This window comes from Triturus cristatus, chromosome 7 (assembly GCF_964204655.1).
Source record: "Triturus cristatus chromosome 7, aTriCri1.1, whole genome shotgun sequence".
Lineage (NCBI taxonomy): Eukaryota > Metazoa > Chordata > Amphibia > Caudata > Salamandridae > Triturus > Triturus cristatus.
The window spans coordinates 1,447,898,901-1,447,909,737 of NC_140590.1; the positions used below are offsets into that span (position 1 = coordinate 1,447,898,901).

The 10,837-nt window shown below is 41.2% G+C and overlaps 1 protein-coding gene across 1 annotated transcript; it reads right to left on the reverse strand.

Annotated features, from left to right (window-relative positions):
• Positions 1 to 4,312: 4,312 nt before the first annotated feature.
• Positions 4,313 to 6,338, reverse strand: BLCAP (BLCAP apoptosis inducing factor). Its single transcript, XM_085619194.1, has one exon. It carries the CDS (start codon positions 6,208 to 6,210, stop codon positions 5,947 to 5,949), a length of 264 nt encoding a protein of 87 aa, XP_085475320.1. The 5' UTR covers positions 6,211 to 6,338; the 3' UTR covers positions 4,313 to 5,946.
• Positions 6,339 to 10,837: the final 4,499 nt, after the last annotated feature.

Below are 10,837 nucleotides of genomic sequence, written 5' to 3' on the forward strand. Positions count from 1 at the left end.
CACATCACTCTCCCAGCTGAATTAGCCTGGCATGTACAATAAACCTTTTTGTACTCCCTTTTGTTGCAGATGTGGTGATTAAATGATTTGCACTGCTTAAAGGCTTTTTCCCCCCCGACAACCACTTCGGAATAACCAGGACTCCGAGATTGTTCCGCCCAAGTTGGTTCTCGAAATCCTCCAGCTTTCCTTTGGTGTCATCCCTTTGAGCTTCCAGCATACTGGCTGTTTCCTTCCGAGCTGTTAGGTCGTCTTTCAGTGGTGAGATTCTGTTCTCTGCTTCTCCTATTCTTTCCGCAAAACTCACGAGCATGTTTTTGCTACTCAACGAATGGCTCCTTACATTTTACGACAAGCTGATTGGTTTTGGAAGCTCTGTTCTTTTTTTATCCCAGTATGACAGAATACTTTGGTAGATTGCTTCCAAAGAGATTACTTCTGGGATTTCGAGAGTGGTTTCCCTTCTCCCGTGAGGTAGCACCTTCCAGGCTAGGAATAACAGAATAGTGCCGGAGTAGATCTTTTGCTCCTGATTTGCCTCCCTCCTGATGTGCTGCCTTATTTTCTAACAGTACCCATCGAATTCTAACACATTGAGCATGGTCAGGGGGGTTTGTTTTCCTCCCAAGTTGCTCTCATCACTCAATCCACTGCCCAGTGAGTTCCCCCCTGGGTGTTGCCCATTTGAGTTTGAATCTTCTGCGTAGGACTAACCTGCATGATTGGAGAGTGAGAAAAAAATGTTTCGGGAATCCACCACCGATCCAGCCTTCAGATACTGTTCAGTTGATGTTAAGTGTTCATGTACCACATACCTACCGTAATTCTCAACTGGGACATAGCTTCGACTGCGGGAGCTTTCCCTTGCAAGTCGCCAGTCCAGTTCATATTTAACTCCACTCCTGACATAGCCACTTGGCGGATATGAGCCGCCATAGTCAAACTTGGCACGCCAGTTAGATCTGTCCAGTCTCCCTTGCCTTTCATTACAAGCCGGCAACAGGATGCTGTTCAGTATTCACTTCTTGAGGGCTTTCCATTGTTCCTTCTTTTCTCACCGAGGCACCAGGATCGCGCACAGATTCCAAAGAATAACTGGGTAAACTCACAGTGATGTCGGACATCAAGAGCGTTTTCTTAAGGAACTTCGCCATGGAGTTTACTGATGTTGCCTTTTTCATGTCCCCAACCGTTGTTAGTGCCTCAGGGCTGCGATCATCCTCATTTTTCCTTACGGTAGATTGGCCTGACCGGTGAAGCCCTGTCTCCATGCCGTCTCACCACTGCCACGAGTTTTTGAACCTCTTGTTGTCTTGAGTGGCATCTCATCGATCAGACGCATAGAGCGGCGTCAGGCTTTGAGAGACGCCCAGTGCACTGCTCGCAGAATCAAGATCCAGGTGGCATGGTCCGACGGTGCCAGGCTTTTTAGCACCCACTGCCACTCGGCCAGTAGAAGGCAACAAGCTGCACTTCCCATCATCGTCACACGAGGACCGGGTCATAATCCGGTGAAAGACTAGCTCAGAGGAATGCGTAAATGACCGCCTTCACAGGGTCACCATAGTCCTTCACTCAATTCAGAGCCACTGAAGTCTGATTTAAAGTAACATTTAATATTATGGAACTTTAGAAACTCACCCCTTTCTTACCCCAAAGTTCTAGTAGTCGTTCCTGATTCACGGCAGCAGTTGTCACCCGGGACAGCCTGCTGCCTTCCTGCCAGAAATGTGAATGTCTCTCAAGAAAGGGAGTCAAAAGGCTTGATGAAGGAAGTGTAACATCCCACGTACAGGATGGCCCGAGAGCTGTGACTGCAGATGGCCAAACTTCCAAGGGCCAGCCACCTATTAGAGGCAAATGCAATTCACACATTCCTGCTTCTGCTTACTTTGGAACTATGGAGCAAAAACAATTCCCTTGGAATCTTGATCCATCTTACACATTCTGTTATATCGGGAAGGCTGCCAGATATACCTGAGCTTAAACAGAGTTGAGGATTTCAACAGTTTTCAAAAGAAGAATGTATTCTTTCCGTAAATATCTTATGTAGCTTCTCAAGTTCAGTGCGGAACAACATGGATTCTTGACATGGCATCCCTAGTGCAGTTGCTCTCTGGGCTGAATCAGTATTCCAGCTCTTCAAAAAGAAAATTTGTCATGCTGCTATTAAAACACCACAAGTCAGTGTAGATGCTCTCACCCATTCAAACGAAAGGTCTGAGAGAAATACTACTTGCTGCTCCCTATCGTCCTGATCGGCACACAATAGAATAGATGCCTCCAACCAATCCATCTCAAGCTCATAGCCTTGAGTTCTATTTTAACAAGAACTGCAATAAATGTTTCATTTTACTTTTATAATTAAGGAAATGCTTTGTTTATTTTTCATTATCAGGCTGTGGATACCAGAGCCTGATAATGTGCAGTCCTCCACTCAGATTTAGGACACAGAGGTTCAAAACTGAAGCACAGATGTTTAACTCTCAAATAAAAGGCATTCTCAACTCAATATTGAGCACGAGAACAAAATTATATTTCAGAATGCTTTTAAATGAGACAAAATTAAAATGAAGAGTTAAATTAATGATTAAGCTAACTCTTCTTTTTAATTTTCTCCCTTTCAAAGTGTCACATTTACAAGCAGCAGGCATCTTGTTCTTGAGGTTGGTAGACAGTAACATATTTATAACTGAAAAACACAGTAATTTTCTTTACAATGGGAGAAATTTAACGTGAAGAAAAATTTGCTCTTCTCTAAATTAAGCCAATTAAGTCCTAATATTTTATGAAGCATGTTTCTTCACTTCGAATTCCTCACATTTAAACAAATGGCTATTTTCCTATTATAAATATGGCACCATGTCTACAGGCTACTGGGAGTAATATGCCTGCTGTTTGTAAAGAGACATTGACTTGGGATGAAATGAAAATGATGAATTTTATGTAATGCTTATAAACAAAGTTAACTCTTAAGTTGAACTTTCTCCCCAGTTCCAAGTGTCTCATGTACATACAGCAGGCATATTGCTCCCAATGGCTAGTAGACCTGCTACCATATTTATAACTGAAAAATACAGCAAATTAGTTTTTTATATGTTAGAAATTTACCGGGCCGAAAAAAAATAATTATGAACATTTTTCTGCACGTTAAATTTTACAAATAAAAAAAAAAACTCGCCTACTTGCAAAAAGATCAACATAAATTAAGACTTCAACCTAAATTACCCAACACCACTGACCTCTGTGTCTGCATGCCTTTAATTAATCTGCAATGCAGATATTGTAATTGCATTTATAAGAGCGCTTACTACCCCTGAGGAGGCATTCAAGAATCGAACCACAAATATCATGCTACTCCGAAACCCAATGTTAATGGTTGATCCAGTGGTTGTTGCGGTTAGTCTTGTGTACAGCATAAACAGAAAAAAAACACCATGTCACAATAACATCACCACGTCATTTTGTAGGCATCTGACATGGATTCCATTTTTTTTATTTAACGATCTGAGATGGATTGGCAAATACAAAAATATGAAACTGAAAAACTACTTTTATTTCTAAAGTGAATGGGAAGCAGCAATTTGCAGCCTGGAGAAATTAAAGCAAAAAATAAATAAAATATGACCGAGGGAGAGCAGGCCACACTACGATGGATCAGTAAATTCTAACAAAAAAAGTGCCTTTTCATTCAAAAACGAGTGGGTGAAGCAACACAGTGTGTGCTGGGAAGCAACACAAAGAGTGTGGGTGGGGGCAACAAAGGGCAAGGGGAGAGAAACAGACTGCAGGTGAGAAGCACATGGGCAAGAGGCATCAACATAGGGGCAAAGAAGCACATTTGGGAAAGACAGAAACAAGTGTTGGTGTGGGAAAAGAAGCAAATGAAGTAAAAAGCTGGAAAACACATGCACTTGAGAAGTGCTTAAGCAAAGAAAATAAACGTGAACAGCGAAGGATAGCAGTAATGTAGGTATGCTCCAGAGGAGAGACACACAAGACGGAGAAGGAAAGTCCTATAACAAGAAGCTTGCCAAAGAGTGACAATAAAGCCAACCAATAATGTGATTTGAGCCCCTGTATTATCTTGGTAAACTGACAATTGGTCTTTTGCAACCAGCTAGCTAAGCTGACTGGTAAGCTCGACCTAAATCTACACACATTCAAAGTGTGTAAAGCACTAACTTTGCATCTGTAACAAGTATTTCGCATTTGAAAAGTTTATCAGCATTGCAGATTACGATACGCTCTGGGTATATTAATGTTCAAATATTCTGAAAGTCTCCATCAATACATCTTCATGACGAACATCAAAGCTTGTAAATCTTTATTCATTTTTTTCCAATGGTTGTGACATTACGAGCATCTATAAATTGACTCTTCGACGGCAGTAATTGAAGAGGCCCTATTTCCCAACAGTTTTCTAGAAGCTGGTGCTATTTCAATGTTCCAATCGTGATTTGAGGATTTATACAAATGTGGTTTTAACGGAGAAGAGATGTAAATGGCCACTATATTCTCACAAAGAAATTGGGGCAGGAGTATTGGGGCAGGAGTATGGCGAACGGCATAAAAAGTGAGGTTTCTGCAAGCCAGAAATAGATTTTAAAAAACAAGAAAATATCAGACAATATACCAATTGATTGCATGGACCTGGAATACTTTACAACATAGGTTATGCTGGCAATCTTAAAAACACCATTGCAGGTTACAGCAAAGCAGCATATTTTTCCTGAGCACCTTGTTACAGACAATCCTTTAGACTTAAAAGAGTTACGTTTAACACTGGGTCCTGGTGCAGCCCCTGCCAAGATGACCTCTTGTTGGGTGGTTACCCATGACCAACGTAAGAGTCACAACGTCAGACAAAGTAGACACAATCCTTCTGTGAGCATCAGGGAGATAATGGACCCAAACAGTTACATCTGGTTTAACCCACAGCTCACTCCCCCAAGGTGGTTCAACACTGAAGTAAGAAAGGGGTGTTCAGGGGAGTGAGGAAAAAATACTGTAAACCATAGAAGGAGTCTGTATGAATTAGGCTCTAAAAGAAGGGGAAGAATACAGTGCATTTCATAGCCACCACCATTTTCTGACAACTATACAAATTAAATAACCCAATACTGTTGTTGCTGGATATTTCAAATCACCAGAATTTGAATGCATATGTCCAGTGAACAGTCTTCATGTGTCCTGATAGAAGTGACGGGGAATTCTAGCCAGCAAAAACTGAAAAGCAAGACCAGGACACCTGTAGAGTAAAACATTAATCTGGTATTGGCAAGCCGAAAGGTTCAGTCAACATCTGAAAAAGTTCTGTGATTCAAACAAGATTTGTCTGAACGTGTAAAAAAATGATACAGGCTGATGTCTAGAATCACTCTTAACATATTTGTGAACAAAGCCAAGCAAAATCACTTTAAAATCTGTCTCCAAGGGAAACGTAACGAACAGTTGCTCTCTGCATGACAGAACTAGGATTATAGCTGGAAGCGAGTGAACTGACCAGAGAAGCACAGACACTTTCTTCAACATGTACTGAAAGAAAGAAAAAAAGACTTTTTCCAAAATACTAAACGGCAGGGAGGCAAAAAATACAACCATTGTACAACCTGATCCGCATTTGCAAGTCACTCAAGACCATGCTCATTGACAAGACAACAAGCAGTCGTGCCCAACTGCATCAAACAGAAAAACATTAAAACACCCAAACAATTATCAGCTCAAAACAATGAGCAACCATATCACCAGATGTCAGAAGCGGGCAACGACTTATGACATTTTTACAGGTGACACTGCAGCATTATGTGAGCCAGCAAGTGGGGGGGTCTTAATCTGCCACGCCTATTCAGAAACACGTTGAGAAAATAAGGTGGCTCGTAGTCCACAAACACCCCCGATGCTTGTCAGACTGCACGCTTCTGGGACATAGGCTGCTGCTGCATCTTAAGTGCCTACGATGCGAGGGTCATGAGCAGAGTTCGGCAGGCTGGAGTCACAACAGTGATAGAGGAAGCAGTTGCCCCAGCAGCTGTAGCAGATGAGGACCAAGGCCGCCAGGAACACCAAGGTGCAGATAGTGCAGGGCTTTCTCTCCAGGAGAAAACTGAGCAGGTAAAACCCCATGAACATGGAGTGGCTGAACCACAAAGCTGGGTTCAGCGGCTTAGGGATCAGCAAAACTGGCAGTAACCACTGAAGGCAGTACATGGTCTTTGAGTTCAGAGGAGCAGAAGCAGCAATAGAAATTAAATCAACAGGGATCAGTGCGTTCTCTCTTCCTTGATTAATCAGCAACAGATCAGCACATCAGCCTTAGAACATCAAATCCTCTTGGTTAATCTGCAATAGAGAACATAGTAAAAATCACTCTTCATACTGGGATTTAAACAGGAGTTGATGGGTATATAAACAATGATGCGTGGAAAAAAAATAGACATTTGCCCACCTACAACATCACAATAGGACATTCACCATATACTAAATTAACTAAGACTTTGAATGATCTTGATAAAGAAGAGCATTTGTCTAGTCTTTCCTTCTCTCACAAACAGTTCTCAACATGTTTCAAGTAAAAAATGGGTGGGGCAGTGAAGTGGAGTGTACTTAGTTTACCAAATAGACCAAAAGGCAGAATTATTTGCATCTCACCCATTGGAGTAGCAGGTCATGGACACTTTCTTTGTAATTTGACCATGTATGACATCAGCGGCTTGCAGATGAATTAAAATTGTTCACATTATACTCCGACCACAAGGGCTTACATTTAATAACTCGTTCAGTGCTCACGACGAGCTCAGCTCGTCATGAGTCACAGTGGAGCTGAGCTCTTCATAACTGCCGTGGCCCGCCGACGCGCGATTCATTCCCCACCTGTGCGGGAGCATTAATGAGTGGGCGGGGTTGTGACGAGCTCAGCAGGTCATGAGCACAGCTCCACTGTGAGCCATGACAAGCTGAGCTCGTCACGAGCACAGCGGCGCCACGGGCACCCCCCCTCCCGCAGGGAAGGGGTTAATGCTGTAATGATCATTTGGGGATGCACAGACAGTTAAAGCTGCAGGCATGTAAACAAGCACTAAATGATGTGCTCACACAGAACTTTTAACAATCATGTGCATTAGGAATCTGTACTTAAATCTCATATTAACTTATTGCAACAATTAGGAACAATTACAGAGGAGTTTCAGAAACAATCAGCGATCTGCACAGCACGTTGGAAACTCAGACAGTTCATCATACATTATGGAAATTATTGCCGAATGTAATATATATTCAGCCCCTAAATTAAGGGCCACTGGAATTATGTGATTGTGCAGATGTGGTGATTTTCGCATGATTATAGATCTACCACATTTACATCATCTGCCGCATATTCTGCAGATTATAGCACAAAAAAAAAACATTTGTTTCTAGCTCTAACTATTCAAAAGTTACTAAAAAATGTAGTGACTTATTGCTGTGCGGTCAAACGCCCTCTGCAAAGCTGGATTGGTTACCTTTCTGTTGCTTACTGCTATATTTGGGTGTTAAACTGGTACTAATGAGGTGCAACCAATGCCCAGAGTGTTACCAAGTTTATAAATGATGACAAAGAAGTAATACCATAACAAAATGTGCCGCATTATGCCACATAATTTGACTTTTCTTGCCGCATAATCTACTCGACCCTGCTGCACAATTCCTGTGGCCCTGACTATAATACAGCACATACTAATGCAGGTTTGTAGCACTGTTAATAAATCTAGCGACATCCTAAATCTACTGTATAATACCAGATAGAGGAAAGGTTGAGCCTGCCTATATTCAAATATGTGGCTCTCACATTTCCCAAAGATATCGAAGGGTATTCTTCGTTTTTTACCCTGAGCTGTGCCCTATCACCACATGATAAGAGTACACCGCTGAACCTCAAACAGTACACTAAAATACGTCCCGCAAACAGCACTTTAACAAAAACTCGCATCACACAACTTCCTCTTGCATGCCCACCCAGAAGAGCTTTGGGACGTCAGCATGTGCCGATGTGGAATTTTGAAAGATATCTACTTGTCAAAGCGACAGTAGTGTCTCTGATTATGTTAGATTTCATATTATATCAGGGTTTGGTTTTAGCAGGGTTCTGATTTTTGCATCTTTTGCCAAACGGGACTGAAAATAGATGGGGAGCAGCAGATCCAGAGGTGGAATGCTACAAGCGTCTGTACACACCCACATACTAACATGTTTAAAGGTAGTCACCAAATTCTCTCTAATCTCTTCCCACAGTGGAAAAAGTTGAAAATGTACTCCTGGCATTAGAAGTAAAGCTTTTTTTACAGGGTGGAATAAAGAGGACATAGGCAAAGCGAATGTGAAATAGATTAGCAGCTTTGGGCAGGAGTAATAAACAGGAGTATACTTGCTTATCCAAAAATGGAATTCATAAAAGTTTACTAGGCTACGGTGTCCAGGCCTACCTATTTAAACTTTTGAGAACATAGAAAGAAAAAAAAAAAACACATACATCCAAGTTATTGTCCATGTAAAACTACAACGGACAACAATATAGGTTATTTTTAGTTTTGGCATGCAAAATGTTTTACTAAATTACGCTTCAGATAAATAGCATTTAGAGTTGCACAATAGCTCAGCAGAACTTCGTGTCCAATTTGCTAAATTATTTGTGTACTTTTCATTATGAAAGCAATCAATCACCAATCTTGCTGTCATGCTTATGCACCAATTTACATAGTCAGGGAGCATTCTGGTAACATGATAAAAAGCTTAAAATTGTAAAGAATTTGGAAATGTTTATACACATTTTTATACCGGAACCAGTCAGTAACAAGTTGAGCTCACAGCGTTTCCTTATAGAGCTTGCCTTAAGAGTAAAGTTAATGAATCATATAGAAGTGCAAGCAATTTATAAACATGGAAGAACCCTTGCATTTGTGGTAGACCATCTTCTTTCATATGTCTATACTTTTGTACTGCAAACTGGTTGTCAAAAAGTTTGTGCTGCAGCGGGTTGGGCCCATTCATCCAATTAGCACAATATCAATGAAAACTTTTTGTCCTTGACGCAAACAGTATGTCCTGGGCGACTGACAATAAGAATTCCGCACCCCTGTCAGGGATAAATAAAATGCTACAATACTTTCATGTTCAGTCCCAGGGCAAGAAGACGTGATACACAACTGAAAACCTACATACGCGTCTTTGAAAGAGTGAGGGAGAGGCTCAGAATTTGGCAAACATCGATCTGAAAGTTGAGGCTGGGGAAACTGAAAAGGCATTTACAGACATTTTATGACTGCATCAAATGCATAATAAAGACTGCAGAAATACAAATTGAGACACAACTCACAGCCCCATGCTTGACAGTGATAACTTCCTTGTTTATTATCTGCTGCTTTGCATTTAGATGCGGTACATTATATGCACACTATCAACATTTTTTACATCCATCTGTAGATGTACAATCAGTGACTACTGGCACACAAAGCTTCTTAATCTTCACATCCAATCAGGCATGTCCATTCTATTCATTTTAGGACCATTCTCCTCTCCACTAATACAGCGTAGGGCCTAAAACACATTGTTGTAGCAGAAAGGCAACACGAAAGGGCAATAGACTTATGATTCCAAAATACAATCACGTATCAGAGCAATAACATTACATTCATATAGTTTTAAAAATCCAAGAGTGAATAGGCTTTACAGTTAATTATTCTCTAATGGAGCCAGTGAGCAGGGAGGCTCCAACAGTTATGGTGAGAAGCGACAATTCAGCGGATGAAGATATTAGAGCTGGAAGCACACAGCAAAAGGAGTATTTCAGGAGGTCTGGTGTGGGAGGAACAGATAAAACAGGCCTTGAAGTGACACCCAGCTGTATGTGTCATTGAATGGGAGGAGGATTTCCCCAGACAGAGCTAGAAGAATTTAGTCACATAGTTGGCTGGGCTAGTGAGCAAATTGCTTGGACATTCGGTAAAAGTTGGTAATGAGCACCCATGAGTAATTCACTTTTTGCGTTCTGTAGAACAAGCTATACATCCCAAGATTATCAAAAAAGAATTATGACACGAAGGTGCGTTAAGCCAACTATAACCCAAACTATGAGTTTTGGGATCCAATTGTGAGAAACTATTAAGCCCTCAGAAAGTGGAAATAGGTGTTCACCACAGAATAGAACAGGTAACCTACCCACAGAGCACCGTGGCATGCTTCATCATTGGTGACCTGTCAATACAGGGATTAAGTATAATACTGTATAGATGGATACGAGCAGGAATCCAGAGCTAATAACAATATTGTAGGAAATACTCACTTTACTATCTCTCCATTATAATGGGGTACCCTAGATAGGATTAAAATTGTTTCCTATAGGGATTTTTGATGTGATACTATGAATCATCCATCCCATTACATTTTTAGTTCTAATTAATTTCCAAGTAAGTTGAAGCAGCCAACGTCAGCATAATGGCACTAATATGTTTGGGTGTGAATAAAACCAATGTGCCCACTTTGCGACCACTCGGTCTTGCTTAATTTAGGTAGTTGTTGATTTTTTGGATTGTGAATTTTTCTTTTCTTCCCAAGGCTGCACTTTGGAACAGAAAAATGTCAGACACAGCCGACATTACACAGACCAAAAAAGGCAAACAGGCAACAGAAAAGTACAAAAGCAGGAGAGCCAGACGATATAGAAACGACTAATTGGTTTTGCTAATTGGCTGGGAGTGGAAAACAGGAAGGGAGGGTAAGTGTTAGTTAACGGGACGTTTCAATGCAAATTCAGGTTTTGGCTCAAAGCCCTGTGATTCTGGACAAGTCCCATAATGTGCCTTAG